This window comes from Struthio camelus, chromosome 10, assembly GCF_040807025.1.
Source record: "Struthio camelus isolate bStrCam1 chromosome 10, bStrCam1.hap1, whole genome shotgun sequence".
NCBI classification, from domain to species: Eukaryota; Metazoa; Chordata; class Aves; order Struthioniformes; family Struthionidae; genus Struthio; species Struthio camelus.
Window position 1 is genome coordinate 6,168,883 of NC_090951.1, and position 25,336 is coordinate 6,194,218.

General features: G+C 45.3%; 1 protein-coding gene and 1 long non-coding RNA gene across 7 annotated transcripts in view; one reads left to right on the forward strand and one right to left on the reverse strand.

Annotated features, from left to right (window-relative positions):
* Window positions 1-25,336, reverse strand: part of GAN (gigaxonin) — a 59,495-nt gene that overhangs the window by 5,637 nt on the left and 28,522 nt on the right. The window contains exons 11-14 of one of the 3 annotated variants that reach the window (XR_011143297.1): window positions 24,879-25,179; window positions 8,096-8,167; window positions 7,671-7,774; window positions 2,231-2,433 (exon numbers count right to left, since the gene is read on the reverse strand). Coding sequence is in view for 1 of the 3 variants with exons in the window: in XM_068956047.1 (XP_068812148.1) it covers window positions 24,998-25,179 (182 nt within the window). In the remaining 2 variants the exon portion in view is untranslated. Of the gene's footprint in view, window positions 1-2,230; window positions 2,434-7,197; window positions 8,168-10,117; window positions 25,180-25,336 lie in introns of those variants that run through there. The other 2 variants (XR_011143296.1, XM_068956047.1) reach the window with 2 other exon arrangements.
* LOC138068472 (uncharacterized) lies at window positions 128-18,124 on the forward strand. Of its 4 annotated transcripts, none has more exons than XR_011143301.1 (4): window positions 128-1,520; window positions 2,174-2,388; window positions 2,918-3,145; window positions 4,586-18,124. It is a non-coding gene; the product is annotated as an uncharacterized lncRNA (long non-coding RNA). The 4 variants fall into 4 exon arrangements; XR_011143299.1 differs by having other exon boundaries at window positions 2,174-2,316; XR_011143298.1 differs by lacking the exon at window positions 2,174-2,388 and having other exon boundaries at window positions 135-1,520.

Sequence of the window (25,336 nt, forward strand, 5' to 3'; positions counted from 1 at the left end):
CTTCTGGGTCATCCCTGCCCACAGGGCGAATCAGTGCTGAACGAGGGTCATCTTCATTCCTGGAGCAGCAGCGAATCCACCCACCCTGCCTGCAGACAGTAGGGAGAGCTGCCTGTTGGGGAGGGGAAAAAGCGATGAGGAGATTTTTTAACCTAGTTTTGATGACTTTTGTGTAAGGAAGCCACAAAAATCTCTCATGCCTAGGCAATTGATAAAATTGCCTCCTTTGTTCAGCAGTAGAGCAGAAAGGACATCTAACCAGAACGACTGGAAAGCAACTTCAAGAGTTATTAACATTTGCAAGCATTTGCAGTCACATATGTGCACTCCATCAATCGAACATATAATTTTCAAACGATTCCCCAACCTCTCCCTTGATAGCTGGGGCTATTAAGTGAAAGCAAAGGGACGACACGGCACACCTGAGATAAGAGCATGCAGAAAGCAGCCCAAGAGCCATTAGAATTTGCTGAGCTAGCAAAGCTGTCTGCAGTCACGAGTTCCTTCTCCAAGCCACGAGCAGCGTGAAGTGCTTGAGGGGATGCCCTGCTTGCTTAGTGACAGATTTTGGGTGAGATTTCGGAAGAAAGGTTTGATTGCAAGCAGTGCGTGATCACCGCTAGAACGCCCCTTTGCGGCTTCACATACACACACACACACACACACACACACACAGATGTTGTGATCACCCTCTGTTCTTTTACAAAAGAGAAGTGACCTGCAAAAACCCCAGCATTTCATATCTCACAGCGGTGGGGCAACACAACCTAGATAACAATAATGAGTCATTGGGAAACAGAAGTATCGAGCTCCCGGGATCTCCTCCTCAGCACAGACCTGCAAATACACGGAATAATTTGCATTCCACAGCTTGTCTTGCAGAAGCCTCAGATAAAAATCAGGTTTGGCATGGTTGGGATAACTGAGCAACATTTAGCTGCAGAACAATGAACCAGCCGGGAAACCACGTACTTGTCCACATTCAAGTGGGCAAGTCACTTTGAGCAAGACAGCTAGTTGCCTGCATGGAGAGGTCACGCACAAAATAAACTCAGGTTTGAACGCGCAGCACATGACCTACGCCGAACACAGGTGGTGCAAACAGCCCGGCGGATGAGGCTTGCCCCTGCGCTCCAGCTGGTGGGTTTTCGGGCCGCAGCAGAGCGGCAGGCACAAGCAGCTGGGGAGGAGGCTGCGTGATTACAAGAAGGCTACGTGAGTCATGCCAAATTTGGGAGCAAAGAGCACAGCAAAGATACCTTTCACAGAAACCTCAGCGAAAGCCACCAGGCTGTAACCTGGGACAAACGAGGTGTGGATCTGTCTCCCATTTTAGTGCCTCTGCAACGGAGGCAGGGACACAACCTCTGGCTCAGGACATAAACCACAACCGCCCCTTCCTTACTCCCGGAAGGCACGTGCCTGCGTGCCGCAGCTCGCTCCTTCTCCAGCACGACAGCCGCAACAGCCACGAGCTTAAGGGAAGCGTTTGCGGGGGGTTCACTAACGGCGAGTCCAAGGTACAGCCCTTGTAAGGAGGGGGGGAAAAAAAAAAAAAGGTGAGGGGAGAAAGGAACAAGGTGCAGCAAGGCAGCGAGCGACCCCAGCCAGCTGCCGGCACCGCTAACGGCTCTGACGACACTTCCCCGTCCCCAGCAGCCCTATGACCCGGGCTGCTCATACTGAAAGAGCGCTGGGGAAGCGGGGTCTGGCGCCGCGTGCAAGCGGCCGGGACACCGGGCTGGAGGGGGGCTGCGCTGCGCCTGCGAGCCAGGCGGCGTCGGGGCACAGCGCGGAGGCCCAGGCTACGCCGCGCAACCTGCTGGCGGCCGAGCGCTCCGGTCCCCCTCCGGCTTACACAGCCTCCTCAACGTCGCGAGCCCATGAATTTTTGGAAGTCACCAATGCTCCTGAAGCATCTGCCTGCCCCGGGCCTGCTCCAGGATTGGCGCGTGCCTTGGGGGATCCCCGATGCCTTGCACGACGGGGCCATCCAGCAACGAACCTGGCATTCGGGCATGGTCTATCTCCCATGGGCGGGAGGACTTTTGCATAGAGTTTGCCTAATACTTTGGGTGAGAAGGCTGCGGGGAAGGTACCGCGTCGCTGGTTACTAACTAGCCTGGTGAATGCAAATTAAAACGTGTGCATCTACCAAAGTGGCTTGTTTAAGTTGGTAGGGGCAGGGACGCAGCCTGCCTCCGGAAAGCAGAAGCACAGGGGTACGTACCCAAACTCACATCCGTGGAGAATACCGCACACAAGGCTTCTGCCGAGAGGTAGAAGAGGACTAAGACGACCAAAAGAGCGAAGACGGTGAGCAGGGAGGGCTCAAGTGCTGGAACAGTTCGGTCTGCTCACACTTCCTCCACCCAGCAACATCGCGGGGTACTGAAGCGTTAAGGGCGAGATCTCTTTGCATCTTGCTGGGGCCTGTGGCAAAAGGAGATATCTGTCTGCCCCTACAGCCAGGGGCGAGTTTCGGAGCAGAAGTAGTACAAAAGATTGTGCTTATCTCACCAAAGAAGTCAGCAGCCTATTCCAAACGCAAGCAGCTGACAACAAAGCTCTTTTGGCGGCAAAGTTACCAGTGATCTGGACTGGGGCATTTTCTCCCTTCCCCTAGTCTACACCTAGTCTTGGTGGCTCCCCGAAAACGTCCGGAGCTCACGGAGGTACTTGCACAGCCCCCGTTAGCGAGGGGTGAGAGACTGACAGTCGTTACTGATGAACGCTCCCAACCACCACTCTGATGTGGCCAGTCTCTTTTCTCCTGTCCAGAAATAGGGGACCGGACAGAGAAGTACATCCTCCAAAGCACGAGCTGACTTTGAAGGCAAGAGATCAGGGGATAATTCTGAAGGACTTTCTGGCACCTTGACAAATCTGTCTCTCTCTCTCTCTCTCTCGTCTACAGCTGCACAGAAAGCACAGAGAAAAGCAAGGACCAGAACTGGGGCCACCAGGAACCAACTCGCAGTCCTTGTTGCTGGACCATCTGTCTCCATCTCAGCTGCGTGTCTAGTAAGAGGTCAGCAGCAGCAGCGGCGGCGTCACTCCCAACTCTGCGGCTTGCAGCTCGGTCCTGGTCACAGGCTGCTGGGCTGCTCTCAGCTGGCCCAAGCACGAACACCAATGAGCTGAGGTAAGCAGGGAGTTTTAGATGCTTTTCTAGCATTGAACAATAATAGTCTCCAGAGAGAACCACTACTTTGGTGGCATTTTTTGGTACTTAAAAGATTTAAGCTATCAAGACTTCAACTTAAAAGGAAAAAAAAAAGTTTGTGTAGTAAAAGCAGACAGAACATATGCAAGGATTGATGTGGAAAAGAGAGGAAAAATGGTGTTTGAGGCTGCTTTTAACTGCCAATTAGCAGTGAGCACTATATTTTAAGTTGGTGATTCAAAAAACAAGGAGAGAAAAGGGCAGAACCTGAGATGAAGACTTGCGTAGCTGTCAGAGTTCAAGAGTTTCACAAAAAGCAGGTAGCCTCTGATTACAGGATGATTTCTGCTTTTCTCCCTTTTTAGTAAGTTTTTAGGAGTTTTTAGTTGCAGAAAAACATAAGAAAAAACAAATGGTAATAGCTTGAGCCCTACAGTTAATAGTTTGAGCCCTACAGTATAACCTGAAACTTCTGATGACTATTTTAGATTTATTTTCAGGTAATATTTGTGATTGTGGTGACACTCGTGATTTACCGGGACTGCAGTGCAAAAACACTAAATCTACTTTGTGCTTTGCGCAAATCACTTACTCACTCTATGATTCATGGCATCCAGTGCTAATAAGAAGAGTCTATTATGCTAAACTTATCACACATGCAAGCTTTGTTTTGCCAATCAGGACCGTGCCAGGAAAGTGCAAATACCCAAAGATTATAGGCAATGGTAGCGGGTGTAGCAATAAGGATGATCTTGATAATTATGTGCCTTCAAGAGGGAAGAGAAACTTGTTTTGACTTGCAAATGGAATAAAGCTGTCATAGCCGTGATAGGAGTCACCCAGACTGGCAAGAACTAGTTCTTTTCAGGTCTCTCTAATAAACTGGTACCGGGGGAGCGTGGTGGAAGACTCTAGGAGAAATTCTGCTGAGAACGCACTCCCTTTGCCCTCCAAATTTTCAGATTTCCTGACCTGTTCTGCTTTTGAGCTAGCGTCATTCTAGGTCCAAACCACGCTTCCTCGTCTGCCACGCTCACACGGGCCCTCAGCAAAGTCAGACCAATGATTCTGCAAATAGCAGGCACAGCTCTAAATGTGTGTTGAATTGGGGTGTTAATCGGCATCCTCAGTGCTGCTTGCACCTGCATAACCCAGGGTCATCCCCAAAAATCCCCTTTACAGTAACATTCACATCACATGTTGGAAACAGGTTGTGATTAGGCCAAAGATATTTCATGGAAGATTCCTTCCTTCCAGCTGTTCTCTAGAAAGTAGCACAAGGATACAGGTGGGCATGATGATGGCTGTCCCCCGATTAAGCTAGGTTATTCTAATGCTCTCCGATTCAGACAACGATATTTTCCGAAGGGTTAAATGCAAGCAGAAAGAATGGACATTTCTCTTTTTACCTCATCACAGAACCTGAAGCACATCCACCGAACTGAACCTCCTAGAGAAATCCTGCAGGAAAGCGCTCTCCCACCACACTTCCAATGGCAGTGAAAAAGTGGAAACAGCAAAAACTTCTAGTTCAAGTTCACTTCTACGGATAGAAAACTATTTAGGAATAATTTTATACCTTCCTTTTTAAATTCCAGGATAAAGTAAGCAACAGCTGTGCTACCCCTAAATTACTCTTGGAATCTAACTAGGCAAGAAAGTCCATCTTTGGGGCCATGGCTTTATAACAATACATTGATGCAATGAAGAGCAAAAAATCAAAAAATATCTGTCATCTCAAAGCAAGGTCTGAGGCAGTGCCATTTTAATTGCATCAGCCTCGAAGAACAGGTTAGGTTAAAAAAAAAAAAAAAAAGAGCCCTGAAAGCCGGAGTGGGCAGTTAATAATAAGCAGTCAGGCTAGTATCTGCAGGATATAGAGCAACATTCAGCATGGAAAGAGAGGTAGGGGAACCTGTAAATGTTGCATTGAGCAGTGGTACACTCGGTTCTGGAGCTGACCCTGCACAGTTGAAGGTGCCCATGTTTACAGCCACGTCTCTAACTCGCAACAAGTATAATGATCACATAGTATCATTATTGCACCCAGCTGTAATGAGCACAGCACATTGCTCTGAGCAGGGATAGTTTAAGCTGAGCCGGTGTTTGTTTCAGAATGTTCTTCCTCAGCCCTTTCCTAATTTCTTAACATGTGGGTTACACAATTATTCAGCTGCAAACCAGTTTTTTTCATGTCAGCTTGCACAACCTTCCTGTTCTCTTTAAAACAGTACAAGGTAGTGGTGTGTGTTTTTAAACTTTGATTGAGAAAAATAAGAGGATGACGGAAAAATCCAAGGAGCAGTTATAAAACTGAGAGGCCTACATTACCGTACATCAAAGGGAAGCAGCGTTTGCTAACTCCTTAGTTTTACATGTGTATGATCCACAAACTGCTTCATGAAAATGGAAAAAATGGTTTAGGAATTGCTCAGGTCCCGACAAAAAAGAAACTAATAGTAACAACCTAATTCCCATGAAAACAGGCTGGTCTCCAAAGCATCTGCCAGGACCAGACAACATTGTGCTCACAGCTTTCCTTTGTTGGCTCTTCAAAGCAGGTAGAGCCAGAAATGCTCCTGTGCCTCGTGGCAAGCTTTAAGATGTGGTACGAGACTGTCAGATGAGGGAATTTTACATCTCTCCCAGAATATTTCACACCGTGACAGCAAAAAGAGCAGCACAGACTTAGCTGAGACGAGGAGATGAACGGAAAGGCAGAAAATGGATTCTCCAGCATTATTCCAGCTTGGGGAACTGAGAGGACTATTAAAAGCAACATGAAAGACGTTACAATTTCATTGCAAATCAGCCAGACTTGCTGAAGTATAGTTCACAAGAAGGAAGGAGTCGCCCCACCTGACGTCCAGGCCCTTAACCGAGGCGCCTGGGCCGGGAGCGCCCTGCCCTCCGCTCCCGCGCGGCCGACGGAGAGAGACGGGCTCTTCCCAAGGAGGGAGCCGCACCTCGGGAAGAGCGACTCCCGGTCCCCGAGGGCCCGGCGTGACTCAGCCTCTAGCACAAGCACACCGCGCAGGAGAAACCCAGGGCAAACGCACTCGGAGACGCAGCGCTGAGGAGCGGCGCAGCCCTCCCCGTCGCCGCAGGCGGCCGTGCAAGCAAAGCCAAGGTGAACAGCAAGCGGGCGCTTCTGGCGGGCTGCGGGGTCGTGCATAACCCGCCGCCCGGCCAGCGCTAGTGGCCCTGGGCAGCGACCCATCCTGCCGGGCTGGCTGAGGCTTTTAAACCTGAGCCTGAGCAGCCAGCGCCGAGGAAAAGTCCCTAGAGAAGGGAGGAACGACAGGAGAGCCCAGAGGGGTGGGAGGACGTCTCGGAGCCGATGAAGACGGACAGGCAGCTTCGGGGCTGCTGGCGGACGGGTGAGACAGGTTTCCCCTGCGTGGAGGAGGTGGGCAGCACTCCCTGCACCTGGGAACAGCACGAGCAGGCATCGTTAACGCCCCGAGCCCGTCTCTTCGGTCAGGCAGCTTTTAGCATTTCAAAGTATTTCTTTTCTTTGTGACTCCTACCACTTACTAAAATAGGCAAGCGGGTATTTATAGAATCAGCAAAAACCCTTCTGCTTAGGTGCCCTGAAAGGGATTATTGTCTGTTTTGCAAGTAAATCAACACTGCGTGTCACTTAAAGAGCCAGGTTTCTACCTCTGGGGCAGCATTAAGGAAGGTGACAGCAGCAGCCCAGGCTGTCGAGAGCACCAGACCCCACCGCCGGCAAGGCCAAGGCCGAGCCGGCGTCGCAGCCTGCGGGGAGGAAGGGAGCCAGGAGCAACCACTTGCGCCGAGTGGCCGCGCTCCCGGGCTGGCCAAGCTCAAAGGCAGGGCAGAGCCCCGCGGCGCAGGGCTACCGCACGCGGTCCCCCGCGGCTGCCCGGCTCCGTAGCGCTGCCTTGGCGGGCATCCACCTCCCGAGCGAGCGCCGGCACTGCAGCCACCGAGGGCGGACGTATCCAGCCCCTTTCTGATTCTGGTCAAAGCAACCAAGTCAAAAAGCAGTCAAATATTGCAGCCACCTGATGTACTGCTTGTTCCAGAGGCGGTCGGGTGGGGTGGAGGACTGAGAGGGGAACGTGCTTTCCTCTTCAAGACAGAGGACATCAAAGTTGCCCTGAAAAATTAAAAGCTTCTGGATAGACTCTTAATATATTAAGAAAAAGCAAAACATGGATGAGTTTCAAAGTGCTCTTTCCAAAGGTTATTCCTGAACACAAAAAGGGGTAAACACACATTGTATGCAATGGAAAAACCCTGCATGTCTGGCATTTAATATTTTTCACCTGTGACGCAGGATTGATGTCTATTTAACTCCCTGGTTTAATCTGACAACATGTCTCAGCAAGAAAAACCCTTTCAGAGTTTGGAAAGAAGTTAGAAAAAAAACTAAAGTCACGCTCAACACTTCCCCTTCCCTGGAGAGATAGGAGTACTGCTTGCCCTTTCCTGACGATAAGCATATCCTGGTGGTTAAAAATACATTTGCTCTTACCGTAAACTCTCCATTAGCCAACTCCTTCAGCCCAGCCCACGGTGTTGGGGTTCACGATTCCTCAGAGGCCACATGTGACAGAGACCTGCGCGAGTCCAGATACACTGGAGAAAAAGCAAAAAATAATAGCGCTGATCCTGTTGCCATTGGCTTCACCGAGAACAGCAGCCGATATCTGTTCAATGGCAACAACACTCGTTTCAAGTTACTTGCTCCTTTCCCAGGACCCCATGGGCTCTGCATTAGTTTTCACTGCGTCTTTATAGCAGCTTCCAAATGAAAAGCAAAGGATTGTACTGAATTCTGCAGCTACATTGCTTCAGTTAATTCCTCTGCTTCCAGTTATCGCTTTGCCAAAGGGTTGAATTAGCACTGCAGTGGAAAGAGGGAAATCATCACTGGATTCGGGGGCCAGGACCAATTACCTGCTCAGCCAAAGGCTGTGGCTGCTGCCTGGATTCTCTGCTTTTCCACATCACCTTCTTTCCCTTCTTCACCTGGAAGAAAACAGCCCAGTGAAAGCCTGTCCTGACACCAGGGGTCTGTGAAAGACACAATACCACCTCTGGCCAACGAGGATCGGGCCCTGGGAAGAGCCTGCCTTGGCAAAGCGGGGGCTGCTCCGCACATCCAGAAACCTTCACACCAGCTCAGACCTGCAGCAAACTTTCACCAGCCATGTCATCTTGTTTTGCATGTTCCTGCCAGGAGAAAGCTGGGGAGATACTGTTTGCTCAGGCTGGAGCAGAAGTCCTTTCTGCCAGCTGCTCCTGGCCAACAGTGGGCAACTGGCACCATGATTTCTTGTGCCACAGTTATCACAAGAGTCACAAGTCCTGCTGCAGAGATTCGGTATGTAACCTTGGTAAACATCTTGCAAGCAAGGCGGCACGGGGATTCCTCGCTCCTTTGTAAAATGCATCGAGAGACTCAGCTGGGAGTTCTGTTTGTTTAAGGAACCGTTTCTGGAATTTATTCTGTGATAGTTTAGAAAAAAAATTTAAGGAGGAAAAGGGGAAGAAAGAGAAACTTCAAGTTATATCTCCTCCGCACACAAAAGGTGAAGGAAACCAAGCAGCAGCCCTTTTCCCTTTCTGTTAGAATTCCAGGCTGTGGAATAAAGATAAATCCAAGCGCAACCTCCCCTCTTTGTTCCCAACACTCAGCAAGACAGAGAGATACGGCAGAGCCCATCTGCGCAGCAATAACCATAGGAACACCAGCAACAGAGGTATATCAACACTGGATTCCCTATCATCAAGTCCCTGTTTATGCTGGAGGCCTCAGGCTCCCTGCACCAAATTGGCCAGCAGTTCAGGACCCGTGCTTCGCTTCAGTACGGCTTTTGAACTAATCAATACAAGCTTTTTACTGAGCAAATATCCACAATCCCTTCCTCCTCCCAACATCTGCTTTAAAACATGTGTATCGAGTTTACACACCCGGTTTTGGGCTCCGTTTTGAAGCTGTGGGACTGCCTTCCCACTTCACCCTCCTCACCAAAGCTACCCTAAAACCTTTGCTTTTCTCGGTCTCATGTTTGGCCTTGCCTCAATGTCCTCTTACTTAGAGGAAAGCAGACAGTTCTTGGTGAAATCATGCACTTTCCTGAAGATCAAATGCACTGGACTACAGCAGTGGCCGAGTTTACCGCTGTGGTCGTGCTCCTGGCTGTAGACACCAGCCCTCGCGTCACTCCCACTAGCAGCCACAACCCTTACTCTGCCTCTTCTCCATCAGTGGTGGCACCAATAGCAGCAGCGACAGATAAACCAGTAACAGGACAAGCACAGCACCAAGGAAGCACATTGCCTAATGTGAGTTGCAGCTACTTGCCATCTTAAAAAAGCCCAGATCTTTGAACTCGAAGGAGTTACGTACGCACACCACAGTGCAATTGAGGGCTGCCAAAGAGCTGGCAGCCCTGGAAAGAGCTATTTGTACCTGCCCTTGGGAGCAGCTATGCTTAGAGAAACTTTTTTCCCCCCTCTGATTTTTAAAGGTCACATGAAAGCAGCAGTATTTGTGAAGACGACCATCCGATGCGACGGCAGGGGAGAACGCAGACCTTGAAGCAACCATTTGCAGTTCTCAGCAGCCCCCCTCGAGCTTTCACAGGTGAACAGGAGCTTCTGCCCACCCCGTCTCTCCCGAAGTGCCACCACGGCTCGCCTGCGGCGAGCCTTTGCTGCCGGACAGAGCCGGAGCGGACTGCTCCCGCCTCCCTTTATTTCCCTAGCCTTTCCTCCTTTATTTATTTCCTTTGGGTTTTCCCCTTTGATTAAACTTCTGGCATGTAGGTATGTTTAATAATAAAACAGAAAACCCATGGGATATGGTGTTTATAAAACCTACCACATTTTTTCATTCTTAATAAGACCTTGAGAGAAAGTCTGAGCTATGTTCTTCCTCCTTTTTAAAACAGAAAGTCATAAGAAGCAGTTAACAAGTTTTCAAACCATCAGTTGTTTATTTGGTTAGTTTATTAAACACCTTTAAGACAATTAATTTTGGTCTGTACCCTTCTATAAAAGAATTCAAGTTCTGAACAAACCTCCAATACATAAAGCAAAGTTACTTTACCATACGCAAATTTCAGATCAAAATACAACACTCTGTTTTCTTACACTTATAAAACCCGGTCAAATACAAACAACATTAAAAAAGATAAAACACTTTCACTGATCCTTGGTACAATATTACAGCACAATTTGCACAGTGGCAACTAAGTCCCCAAAGCACAATTCAAATACTTTAAAAAGGGAACCTGCCTTTAGTCACCCAACGTTATACTGAACACTTAAACAAAGCAAGTGCTACTTAACCCAGGAAAAATCTCATGTCCCTTTTTGTATCGCGTGCGAGACACAACAATTCTGCAAGAAAGGTTACCAGTAAGTAACCAAGTAGTTTTCTGCTTTGCTGTTACAAGTTGGTGTAGGACTAACTCCATGAAAATAAATGGATGGAGGTGGACCAGACTCGGCACTGGGCAACTCATGGCAACTGAAGTAGACCAAGAAACACATTGTTCTAATACTAGATCACAAAGCCCTTAAAAAGGATAACCAAAACTTCTGTGGGTACCATCTGAATAACTACCCCTTTCTTCACGTTCAAGGCATCTAACCTAGTCACAGAGTGTTTTCAATCGTTAAGAGTCTGTTCCACTGCAAAACCCAGTTCAGCAGGTCACAAAGTGCCATTAAAATTGCACGTTTTTCTTCAGTCGTGAGAATACAGGGTAGCAGGCAATGTTAATCTGTTACTACGCTTAAAAGCTTGCACTTATGCTAACCTATGAATGATGTGGGATCTCTTACTAAACAGAAATTGCAAACAAAACTAAAATCCATACATAAGATGATGAAACTGAAGTGGCAGTTGACAAACATTCCTGGGGAAGTTCCTACTTAGCAAGACTTACCACAACACCTCGAGAAGACAAAGTAACATCAGAGCGGTAACAGCAGGGTCTCAGTGATCAAACTCGGCTTCTGCTTCGCGCAGGCAGCCAAGGCAACCGCACGCACGCGCTGAAGCGCAACTGGGAGCGTACTTTTCGCCTGCACTTCTACAAACTCCACCTTTGTCTTTCCCCCCTTCTCAAACCACCGAGGTGGCTTACAAATCAGCTGTAAGTTCAACTGCTTCAGTTTGAGCTAGCGCGATAGCGTGTACGTCACTAAACGGAAGAACATACCAACCGTTCCAACGTCCCTCCCCTCCCTCCCCCAAACTCATGTTATATCCATTACGATACTCGACGTTTTCTGGAATTTTTCCATATCTACTAACATTAGCACTATCCTGATAAAGTGAAGGAGAAATTGCACAAATAGTACATATTTAGATAATGCTTGAGTGTAAACATTACAGGATGGAAAAAATAAGTTTAAAAACACCCTAGTGAGGTACAGCAAAACCTTAATTTGCTAATTTAGTCTTTTAAGTGCAACACTTAACTGCATACTGCCCTTCTCAAAAAAATCTCTCCATAATTAAACTACGCTACTACAAGTACTCCCTTAGAGCTACATACCCACGCTATAACTCACTACCTTGGCTTTATGCATATATTTGTGGGGGAAAATTAATTCACAGGGTTAATTAAAATTTGTGTGGCATTCAAAAGGAATGATAGTAAAGGGATCAACCATGGAAAATGGAGTAATATACAATTTAAAAATATTACCGATAATTTGTAACACAAAGCAGTAAGTATATTCTGAAAAATGCATAAAAACCCTGTCAATACAAAAATCCCCACTAAAATTACAGAACTAAGTAATTTTAATCTAAATATTTTATGTGCTTTTTCTATAAAGGCCACTTTGACTTACAAATACAAAAAAAAAAATCTACATTTTTTTTCCCAAAATAAATAATCTGTTTCTCAATTAAAAATACTGAATATGGAAGCATAACAAACTTTCCACATGCCAACTACTCATCTGGGTCAGCTACTTCCAAAGAAGAAAATTTCCAAATATTTTTAATGAACAGAAGAAATCAGAGACACCTTCAGACTTTGTTCTGCCCGTGAGGGAGCCGGGGAGAGGAACGGGAGAGCCTGGCCCCTCGCGCTGCACGAGCGAGGGAGGGATACACACACGCTTCTGAAGGGAGAGTTGCTGTTTGTCTCCTGCCTTATGCACTCAAATCCCTTGTCAAGGCCGACAAGTTAAACAATGTCAACCTGAATTAGAGAAAGGCAAAACAGCAAGCAGATTTCGGAAGGAGAAGCAGCATGAGGTACAAAACGGGTGAAGTAAGTAACAATAAGCCAACCACTCGAACGAACGCGCGTGAAGGTGACAAGTGGTGGCAGACCGGTAGAGAAGAGCTATCCGCAGGATGCAGAACCAGGGGAAAATAACGTACTGATTCTACTAGTATTTAATAGGGGAAAGACCACGAACACAGAGAGACAGAACAAACTTCACCAAAAAAACAAAACAAAAAGCCAAACAAACAAAGGGAGAACAAAGAATCTTTAACAACAGTCCTGGCCACCCAGGCATTCATCCCTGAACTGCGATGGGAGCAACAACACACACACGCAGGCGGACGCACGAGCAGCGGAAACGAAGACTTACTTGGGCTGTGTTTGAGACGTCACGGGTATTCTTTACTGTCAGCACCAGACACGCAACTGAACAACACAGGGACATAAGCAAGACCTACATCTGCCTGGAGGGGTCCAAAAATAAAAATAAAAAAGCCTAATGCACTCTACACCAAAGCGATGCAAGCGTTATGAAGTGGCCCCTAATTGCTGCTGCTGGGTAAAGTACACAGGCAGATTTACAAGACAAGCTCCAGCTGACAAGACTAACCAGAGGGATGTACTTTGGAGAGCATGTTACTCATAGCCACACACCTAACAAACCGCACAGCGAGGGGAAAAAGGGGGAAAACGGTGGACAAGACTCGATTTGGATGAAGATTCTTGTGCAGCAATCCAGCACAAGTTCTCCTAAGCTTGGACCAAGGCCTGGACTTGGAAGGACACAAGAGCCACGCATCTTCAGTATCACAAAAACGCAGCTCTCTGGTAGTCTTTATTGCACAGCTTGATTGAGGCCGACAAGCGTTTACTTCTTTCTTTCCCCCCTTGTTTTAGCAGAAGTATCTCGGCACACGTGGGTCAGACAGAGCGTTCCGACGTTGGGCCCAAAGTCATTCACAGATTTGGTTTCACAGCAACACACACAGACTCTGGGGTAAGCATCCCGAAGGAGAAATTCGGTCCCACCGAGCATGCCAAAGCACAGAAAGACCCACGGAAAACAGACACACGTAAAAGCCTGTAACAGTAAACAAATCTGTAATACCCAAGTCAGCGCCTGACAGCTGGAGTTAACCTGGCTGTCAAGCTGCGTATGGGTGACGGTAAACAAGACCAGGTGAGCGTGTTTCTACCACACCACGCTGACCTACCTTTCGTAGAAAAGGAGACAACGTACTCTGACAATAACCTGGCAATTACCAAGACCTCAGGTTTGACAGAAGAGCAGCAAACCTTTCCCAGAGCGGTAGCAGCGCGCTCTGGCAAGGCATTACGCTCCCCCATCTCCCCATTACGTGCCTCCAGGAACACCGACATCGCTATTAGAGTAATCAGCGTAGCCGTTATTTCACCCTCTTATGCTAAAAGAGAAGATTTGTCCAGGACAAAATTAGATTAAACATACAAGTGATCATTCACCTAATACGTACTTTAGTTCTTTAGCCAACCGTACAATATTGAGGGCGCTCGGTAAACGGGGGTTACACAGGGAAAACGCTTAAGGCAGAGCATCTAATATAAAGAGATATGGTTTTTTCCTTTTGGAGGCAAAATTAAAACAGTCTCAAACTGTTAGGCTCCTACTAGGGATGATTAAACATGAAGTATGTACAAATTGGGAAGCAGTCGCACAGTTCGGTTCTCTCCAAAAAGGGGGTGGGGAACAGGCTGCCAGAGGAGCCCGGACACGGAGGCCAACACTCGCTCCTCCACCCTGCCGAAACGGCTCCACAGCCTCCCCGACCTTCAGATTTAACTACGATAAACACAGCATCTCCTGGGCTGGATCTCCTATACTACTCAGCCCAGAAACCAGCACGGTCCCATGCTGCCAGCGAGCTGCCAGGCAGCCTCTGCTCACCCACCTGGCCACGGCGCTCCTCTTCAGCTCTCCCTGAAATAAGAGGATCCAGGATTTAAACTCAGCAGGACTCTCTGTGGTCCCTCACGTTTTGGTTGCTTTCCAGAGCACGTTGCAGATAACGCCAATGCTCCACGCGAGGGTCCCCAGCCTGTGGCTCTCGGCCAACCGGCCACCTGGACAACCGAAACCGCTCCAGAGAGCGGCACCCAAAGCAGGACCAACGTGGTGGCCTCCACAATCCTCTCTAAAGGCTGAACTACCTCTTAGATTAAGAGGTCTGACAAATGGCGCACCACTGGGATTTTGATCCCTACCAAGAGGCAGGGACGTCGCGTTCGGAGAGGCGACAGCTTCGCACGTGACCGAGCGCCCGGCCCGTCCTGCAGCTTCAGGCAGGGCAGCAGCATCAGCTTTCTGCGGCCGCCGCAGAACCAACGCTTGCCCCTCTGTTAAGCGACCACATCGCTAACCTGAACTGGTAACACCACCACCGACAACGCAACAAGAGCGACAACAAAGTCGTTCCTCCCTCCTCCATGCTCCTGACCCCGTGGCCGTGGCCAACCTCCAACAAGGGCTGATCAGGCCGGTTGGAGGCAGAAGTTACAGCCAGGCCGGGCCCCGCACCGCACCCAGACCCTCCGACGGCCACGTAGGTCGGCGTGTCCCAAGCACACAGGCAGCAGCACGCGGCCAGATCCTGGGATCTGGCCCAAGAAGATTAATATTTACTAAATAGCTGCCATGATGCCAATTGAAAGCTCTGGAATTAGCTAGCTGGTGCAGCCTAGAGAGACATGAACAGGCCCCTGTTTTACTCCCAGTATTTGTGCATGGTCAGTATAATATTTGCTACACTTGAAGTTAATATGAGCTCCTACTTAACATTTTAGATGCAAATTTCCCCATATAGTATTTCTTGTTTTGCCTTTACAAACATAAGCAGAAAAAAAGGCGCCCATTTCCCATTTCATTGTGGATCACTAAGGCCTTTTACAGTTAGGAAGCTGTTTTAAGAAAAAATATTCATTTTTCATGACGAACTGAATACTCAAAAAAACCAGAACAAACATGAGCTGATTATCAGCTTGCATTGGTACTTTAAGAACTCAAGCACAGTGTCAGGAATTCAAAAATATGTCAAAATAGCACCTTTAGGAGCAGAAAAAACAAACAAGTAGTCTTTTTTTAAAAAAATTATTCTTCCAAGCTGTGTAAAACCTGCATACTTGAAGGTCCCAAAGAAATGGACAAAAGCATAATCTCAGGCATGGGAGGTGAGTATTCCTTTGGATAGTTTTTCTCCATAGATGCGTAAATGGAGAACTCCATGCAAGAGAGTCCAGGTTAGACATTGCACAAAAATCAATGCTTCTCGCTGTAACAAATTAGCTTCACAGGCAAAAGCAGCACAGAGCAGAGGCAGAGAGAAAACAGTCTGATGTGTCCTTACAATAGCTTTTTTTTTTTTTTAATAAAAAGTTTTCCAATTTAAAAATTATCAGGACAGTCTTTCAGTTGCTTCTTTCATTTACAAGGGTAGTAGTTACCTTCAAGCAATATAAACTTTATTTATTTTTTACAGCAGCTGCGGGTCAGCCTTGGTCTTTCCCTCCAGAAGCATGCACTTAAAATGAAGTTAAAGTAAACTGTCCTTGGACAATGGCATCGCTCTGCCTTGCTTCTTGCCTGGTTTTGGTGTTTTATTGAAGGACAAAATGCAGTTAAAAGACACAGTGGTGGGGGGGAAGTGGCTGGGAATAGAGGCTTTCCTCCACAGACAAAAAGGCAAAGACTTCCAGCCACAAGTCAAACCCACGCAGGGGAGGGTGCTACATGTGTTGTAAATACAGGATTGCTTACATCAGGTTCAGGTGATCTCTAACCTCCCACATTACAGTTTTATAAGCTTGATGAAAAGTCATTTCATCATCTATTAAGCACTCTCCCCACATACGCCGAGTAGAACTAAAGGATGCAAAGCCATGCAGAAAGCCGGCACCCAGGAAGATTAGAGTCGAGACAGATCTCCTCAGACCCACAGAAGTTCTTCCTTGGATACCATCACACCTTTCCAGCTACGGATTCAGAAGTACAAAAAAAAAGTTAAAAAAAGAAAAAAAGAGAAGCTTGTTAACAGGATTGTTAATAATAGGGGCTGAAAGAGCTGGGGTTTTTCAGCCTTGCGAAGAGAAGGTTCAGGGGGTCTTATCAATATGTATAAAGATGGGGGTCAGTAAAGAAGATGGGGCCAGACTCTTCTCAGTGGTGCCCAGACACAGGACAAGAGGCAATGGGCACAAACCCAAACACTGGAAACTGTCTTCAGACTTTTTTTTTTCGTTTTTTAAACTATGCATGCAGGTGGTTGAACACTGGAGCAGGTTGCCCAGAGCCAGCAGAGTCTCCATTCATAGAGCTGGATCCACAAGAGTTAGATCATCCAACTAGATGATCTCCAGAGGTCCCTACCAACCCCGATCAGTCCGGGATTCGGCAACAATAATAAAAGCAAAACACCAAGAAAGTGAGGCCAGGAGGCAGTGCGATATGGTGGGGAACACCCAGCGAGCTGCATCTTCGGTTCAATAGGGTTGTGATGAGTGTTGCGGGACATAGTTCTCAGCCGAACACAGGCTCGAGATCCCTCTGGCACCCACACAACATCCCACCACTTTTCCAAGCAGCAAGAGCAGCAAAAGCGGTGGCAATTACACCAGCTCTGGGCCAAAACGAACAGTCTCCTGCCCTGTCAGATGCACACAGCAAGGCCATATGGAGCATAAGGAGAATCTTGTCCTTTTACTGGTAATTTTTCTCCCCTGAACACTGCAATATTAATGCTACCTTTTAGAAGTCCACCAGGACATAGTTTAAACCAATTAAACTAAGATATCAATATAATACTCATCAAACATTGCAAAGTATAGCTGCAGACCCTTGAAGTTTCAGCTACAAGAATCAAATCATTAGGTTTGGGAACTCAGGGAAGGAAAAAAGTTTATTAATATATAACATAATTAAGCTTAGCTTAAAATTGATTTAAGCTTCATTCCCCCAAAGCAAGCAAAAGCTGCAACAAACCCCCAATTTCTGTAAGCAATCCAAGAGTCCTTTGGATGTTAACAGTCACCAACAACAATGTAAGACCAGGTCTGAAAGAATTTATGAGGAGGTGTTTCCTTAAGAGGGTACTCCTTGGCTTCCTTTCGGAAGGAAACTTTAACAAGAACTTTAAAGAATGTCAGCCCTCTCCAACTTGGCCACCCAGCCAGACACCCTACTGTACTGCTTTACATGTTCTTGTTCTGATAATTAAACAGATTTTGCTTTTTTAAGAAATAAGCAAGTGAAATAAGTGACAAAGATGATAATACATTTTCCTATTAATATGGGTAGATTAATAAAGTGGATGCAAGCTAGCTGAAGCTTTAACACATGAGATCATCAAGTTGAGAAAAATCCCAGAACTTCCAGTCATGATTGTTTTTTTTGGTAGCGTACTGCCTATTGCATACTGAAACGTAGACTTTCCAAAACAGCCCTCGCGCTTTTTATTAGGTGCAATACTCCTTGGGAGTTGTTTTCTCCTATTCTGAAATTAGGTACAGGTGGTAGTACGCTAACAGAATTCACAGACACGAAATCATACCTGCAAAAACAGCCCACTACAGAGCCTGCTTAAATGATATTTAACAAACTCTGACGGGGTTTAAAAGTACAGATGAACAAAACTGCCCTTGACAAAGACAGAAGATATCTTGGCATTACCTGGAAAGGAGAGAGGGAAGGAGGAAAGGCAAAGAAAAAAAATCAAGGGCATCAGATGGTGATTCAGAAGCAACCGGTATTTCAAAAAAGGCCCTTTTCATGTTTTAATCAATAAAATAATAGACATTACTTATATTGGGGATGCTCCTTCCTATCTTGTTATTGTAATAAAATCCATCAGTTTTTACAAGGGCTCAGTATGTTCTCATTTCATTATGAAAATTCAAGGGCACCGGTAGGCACTGGCATTGAGCACGTTCGTTTACTGAAGTACTCCGGCAGGTATGTGTCATTCACACAAAACCCTGCAGAAATACTGGGCAACAACATTTAAACTATTAAATTGAAAACTTCCGATCTTCAAGCTCACTCATCTAGACATTTCAATAAGTTATTTCACGTAACCTTCAAATATTACTCCTAAATAAATCTGACCCTGCACATATTATCGTTATAACAAGCAGCTATCTAGAATAAGCTATTTTAAGGTATCCTGAAAAATCTGTAAGATTTCATATTGCCAACAAACTTATGATATATTACCTGTTGGCAGAGGCTTAAACTTTAATTCCTCTACTACATTTAATACATTTTCGCAGACTTTTTTTAGTTAGGCACTTAGAAATGTTTTACCTATTCTTTCAGCTTACTCGTAATGAAAAACTGGAAGGAATTGATTACTGAAGTGCAATAGTAGTTAAATTACAAAGAGGCATGCAGGACACGGCCAGTCCAAGCTGTCACTTTAAAGCCTGGCTGCAACACTTCGCACAGTAAGAAATTTCTCAAAAACTACCACAGAGCTGGAGAGCGCACCGAGAGATGCATATTGAAGATGCTCAACCTATCAATAACCTTGGGAGCACGTGGATGTGACCTCTACAGAAAGAGAGCGGTGCTTCACCCGAATCTTCCCGGCTTTACGGTGGTATCCGCTTTTATTGGGTCAGCTTCCCACTGTTAAGGGCTTAGGGAGAGCTCTTTCTCCTTTCAAAGGCAGCATGCCACAGAAACACAGGTCCTGCTGACGCAGCTGTGAACTGCAATAGCAGTACGGAAGAAGAACAGAAAACGGCAAACGTCAAAAGGCTACAGTACTAACGTCTGACGCGCAGGCTCTAACCCGCTCCAGCTCCTCAACATTAAAAGAAAAAATTGCAAAGCAGCCTGAATCAGTGGCTTCTAACTGCGAAACAAACACCTACATAATGAACAGCCTAGAAAAAGTTGTTTAAACACTCCAAAGAGTTATGAGAAACAAAGCCCTGATGCTTACATCAGGGGCAGAAAGGATCCATACCCTAAACTAAACAAAACTCCTTGGAAAGCATCCCTGTGAGTGGCACAAACATATATATCAGAGTTACCGCCCTAACTATGCCTGTGTCCCTGGTCTTATTCACATTTCCTGAGACATAACTCTCTTTCTGCAGGTAAGATGAATTCAAATGAATTGCACTTTATATCTATATATGTATAACTTTAAATATTAAAACCTATCATCAGCTGCCATTTATTATATTACATGCTTGTCTGGCACTAGTGCACTAATAAAGAGCAAAGTGCCCGCAGGCATCATGCGGAGTGATGCCTCAAGGCAGCTGAGAAGGGTCACGCAAACCTGCAGAAGAGTATTAAAACAAAAATCAAAAAACAAAACAAAAACAACACAGAAGGATTTACAGTGATTTAAGTAGCATTCACTTAAAGAACCACTACTCTTTTTGGAGCACAGTGAATTTTAAGCACCTCTGTATTTTAACAGAAGAGTTAAATCATTGTTACACACAGAGGAAAAACAGAAGTTTGGCACTTGTAACAGCTTTTGTTTGTTATTGCATCCTGCACTTTGCATGGCAAACGCGTATTACCAAAAAAACAACATTCAGACTGTACAAAGACAATATTTACACAACTGACCAGAGAAACTGCAGTCAAAGTGTGTGTGTGGGGGGGAGGAATTAAACCCCTCACTTTCTGTGCTTTTACAAGTCATGTAGGCACGAGAAAACATGGCAAAAAGGAAATTCAGCTACCTGGTGTTTTCTAGAAGAGGAATTTATACAGAAAACCAGCCATTTCAGTAGCTTTAATGAAAACGCTCCTATTTTCAGCAAGGATTTTGATTCGGAAGGTAAACTGCATGAGTTTTGTGCCATCAAAAAACAAAAGGGATCCAGCTTGCCTGAAGTGATGAGCAAGTCGATTTTGTAAATTTGTCTTAGCTTTCAGATTCACCGCTCTTCTCTGGTGTAACCTCACAGCAACTTGAGTTCAGTTTAAAGACAGGGTACCCTCAAAGATACCACAAGTCACTTGACCAGAAACAGCCAGGTTAACACAGCATTTTCACAATAACTACGACTTGAGGAATAGCTGATAAAACATTTAAAGACAGACAGATCTCACTGCGGTCTAATAAAACAGAAAGCTCTGCAGGATGCCCCTTCCTCAGGGCTAGGAAAACAAAGTGGACGTGATTCTGAAGTCCAGTCCAACACTGAACATTCGCGAGCGCAAGTGTCTCTCAACTCAGGCTGGTCAAGGCACGGAGACCAAGCCTGCTGCATGCCTCTTCCACTGCTGGGAGGACCCCTGGAATGAAACCTAGAAGTTTTGTTTTTATGTGCACTTTCATGCATTATACCTTTACTTCTGTTTTGAGGGGCACAGCAGTAATCACCTTCTGCTCTAAGGAGCCACAAGACTATATGTGTCAAACAAGCACGGAGGACACAAAAGCGTCCGTATGATATCTCTTTTCCCCCGTTTGTAAGGTCAAATTTTTGTTCTTCATCCTTAAGTTCGCAATTTACTTTTCCAGAAGTAATCTGTGGCATGTGCAAAAAGGAAGGCAAAATGAACTTCTGGGGGGAAATTGTAGTAAGAGCTGGAGTGAAGGAGGGAAAAAAAAGGCTCCACTATTGCCATCTTCTAGGCTCTGTGCGCACAAAGCAAGCAGCACTCTTAAGTGATATACGCATTGGCCTCAAGAACATCTTTCAATGCCACGGTGAACTCACAGTGCCTAACCAGGCAGCCAGTTCAGTAAATCAGTGGAGAAGACGAGATGCTCGAAAACATGATCCTCAGAAACCAGCAGATTGCACACAGAGTTAGCTAAGAAAAATGTCTAAAAAATAACCTGTGAGGGAACTGGCTAGATTCAAGAGTGCTGATCCACGAGCAGCAGTGAATCAATGCTGTCAAGGCTACTGTGCCTAGCAAGGACAACTTAAACAAGTTTCTAAACAGCCCAAACACCGGGAAAATTGCAACTGCAAACTGGGAAAATTCATGAGTTGCTTCACGCGTGGTTCAGTCATCTTATGAAGGGCTATGCGGTAGCCAGGAAGATCCAGGACAGCCAGGCTGGTGACCTTTAAGAGCAGATCCTAGAGCTGTTCATCAGTGAGATATCCTACCTCGCAGTGGCCTGGGCTGGTTGCCTCCCTCCACCAAAGACCTCTGGTATCAAATCCTCCCTCTGCTGCTGGAGCAGACTCTCTCTTTCCCAAAGAAAGCCAGAAAGAGGTAGCCATCCATCTCGCTATACACAACCACCCAAACCACCAGACGCTCCCTGGAGAAAGGGGAACCTTGGTTTCTAAACCCCGCTCCAAACTAGGAGGGAACCAAAACCTGGTTATTTCACTTCCCAAAAGATACACTCATCACCGGACTAGAGCTGGACAGATATATGTTCTCCAGATCCCCAGAGACATACACCCCTTTTTCTCCCACACACACCCACAAGCTAGTCTGGGTCATCTACTGATCCGCCCCGCAGACAAAGCAGTTGGAGAATCATCCCCATCCCCTACCTAGGCTGCAATGTAAAAAGGGGTCAGAGCAACCCAGCAGCATGCAGATGCAGACAGCTTTCCTCCCGGTTCCTCAGCAGGAGCACAGGTTGCTGATCGATGGCATGCTGCCACCCAAAGGGGCAGGTCCGGCCTCCCGTCCTGCTCTACTGCTTCACACTTCATCTTCCTCTGCTTTGAACCTCATGTTCCCATCCTCGCACCAGCTCTCTGGGAGCCGATCCAACTCACTAGCTCAGAAGAGAACTCTCCAGTTTGCTTTTGCTGCGTGAGTTTTCTCAGGGCTCCCGAGCAGTCCCAGCTGCCATGGGCCTGGGCCAGGCCAAGGGGAGCAGCAGCAGGGTACCGGCAGCACCAGTGCTCCCCTTGAGTGGCCTCAAGTTAACAACTCCGGTCACAAAACTATAGCAAGCCCCTAAAACTGCAACTTTAAGCCCTAGGAGGGTTTGGCAGGTAGTGAGGCAACATGGATTTTAAAACCACCGATTAATCCATACTGGAAATCTGGTTCAACTCCTTGCTTGAAAGCAGAACCAAGAACGCCAATTGTGAGATTGAATGAGTACTAGATCTTCAACTTATGTACCTGAAACTTAAGGTGACAGTGTCTCTAGGGATTTGGCCCCCAATCTCCAACCTTGGAGTGAGCTATAGGAGTATATGTATGCTATGAAATTAAGTTTGCAACTATTTCAAGTGACAGGATTTAAGCTTCTTGGTCAAGCCTAATTGAGTGTCTTAGCAACACACTCCAATTACCAGAAGATTTTTGTTTCCTTTATTTACCTTTTTTTTTTTTTTTTAAGTAAGAAAACCTACTGTTAATCCTACTCTAAGTGTAAACATTTAGTTCACTACCTTTAACTGCAAAACACTGCTAATGTACACATGATTTGTTATTGTGTGTATTTATTATTTAGTTTTTCTGGATGCTGAATGCCCTCAAATGGACTGGGGAGCTACAGGGACTCAGACAGCAGCCTGCAATATTTTAAATAACATTTTCAGAAGTTTTCTAAGCCACTTACAAAACTAAGCTCAAAAGTGAAATAGATACTTGGAAACATTTAATTTGATCACTTTTGAATATGGAATTTTGGTACTTGTTCAAGAAAAAAATTAAACAATGCGAAATTTTCAAAAAAGGGGATGCTTTACAGATAACCTAACAGCACTTGAGATTTCACAGGACAGCTGAAGATAGAATTAGTGGTTCACATTTCTGTAATAAAGCATTATATATAAATTTAAAATCTTAAGACATATATATACACACACACCCCAAGTTTACTGCAGTGCATAAATATATATAATTTTCAATATGCCAACTAATATAGTCCAGAAAATGGATGTATATAGTTCAAGTCTTGCAGCACTTCCGCATTACAAAAAATAAAAAATAAATAGTGGTCAATGGGTTAGCTGCTGCCCCTTTCCCACTCCACCCCGATCAGAACCGGAGTAATTCTGACTAGGAATCAGCATTATGGAAGGATTATGAGCAGGAGTAAGTTTTAGAATGTCTCCTAAAGGAATATTTAGATATTATTATTTTGTACTAGTTTGGGATTGTATATCTCAGCAGATCTATAAAATAATTTGATGAAGATGACAAAACGTTTACACTAATAAAAACTGAGGGCAAAGACTGGCTTCTGTCTGAGGTCCACAAAAGCGCAGAATGGCAAGTACTACACGTAGTTATAATACTGGTAATACAAAGTCTCTTTTTCTGACGGGCAGGAAATTTCAATTCTATTTCCATCTCTCATTTTGTTCTTTTTAAATAAATATATGTTATAGCCCACCTATCACAAACAACAACAGTGAAATCAAGAAGTGAGGTAAAACGTTCTACCAGCCGATCTTCACTACGAATAAGTCAACTAAATATCACTACTGATGTGAACAAGACTTAACAAGAAATAAAATGCAAGATATTAAATTCTTCACTATAACCACACCATAAAACCCAGCTTTCAAAGTCAAACAGGAGTAAACAAGAGTTTGTACCTTAGCATACAAATCATTAGTAAACCAGCTTTTGATCCCAATTTAAGGTTGCTGTACGATTTTCCTGAACTACCAGAACAAAATTCATGCTTTCTGCAAAACAAATACATCCTTGTCACATGCCACCTTTGTTCTAATAGAGATAAAACGCACCTTCCTACAATCCTGTCTTAAAAACCCTACTTAGTTTGCAAATCTGAAGTAAAAAGGAACACAACCTAATTTGTCAAGTCCTGTTGTCTTTTACCAAGAGCAGCAATTGTCATGAACCTTTCCAATTATTTTTCCATTACTTCAAGAAAACAGCCTCCAAAATGCACAGAAACGCATGCCACCCATCTGTATACCAGTGCATCAGGCTATTCAAATGACAGCGTAGAAAAAACAGTTCGCTTATCTGTAGTGTATTGTATCTGTTTTAGATTAGTCCATTTTAAATATATTAAAAATATTCTTAGGAATGAAAACATTGCAAATGAATGAAAAACGTATGTACACCTCCACCATTTTTAGGCACAGACCTTAACTTTTGAGGAAGGACTAGAAATAAATGGTGCAACAACCAACATCTCCTATGGCATTACCGTCGAACAACAGTCTTTGCAGTATACCAGAGAGGTTGGTTTTCATATAGCTTCTGTGCATTACAGCTATCCAGTCCAAGATAGCACTTTTATTCTTACCAATTCCCCTCAGGGGAAATGCACCTTAAATCGTTTTTGCTTTCAACAAACTTTGTCAAAGGAATACCAATTCCCAGTTTCAGACACAAAGAAACTCCTTCGGTAACACAGTTTAAACTCTCTAAATGGTTAGGACTGAAGGTGTTTCCTTATCTCATTTTTATATCTCTTCTTTTAATGTATACGTAGAGTTATTTGTCCCTGAAACATGAACTGAGACTCAAGCTTTTTAAGCATTTAAAACAAAAACAGTTACCATACCAAAGCACAGCATACAGTGTAAGTTTCAGTTGCAATTTCTCAGCTTTTCCTTTATATAGAGCTATATTATGGTGGATTGCGTAGAACTCTTCCAGTCTCCTCCACTTCCAGCACAGGGATCATGGAGAATGTACACGAATGCGGAATAATCCTTGTTGAAGCTGAAGTCGAAAGAGCTTGCAGTTTGCAATCCGCAAAGCTGCACAGCCAGTACGGCGAAGGTCTGATTGAAGTAGTGGTTTAGTGCGCTGCCAGGTTCCCGTGCTTCTTTTAAATTCTCTAACATAGTCATAATTTGTACCTAAATTTGCACACACAAAGAATGAAAAATATATTTAAAGCATGCTGTTGCTACCAGCACATTTAGCCTCTAGTAAGGCAAATACTTACTAGAGTGACCTAGAGCACACAGGCAATCTCAAATCAATTTTTAGATCTATTGTTGAAATTTTCAAAAG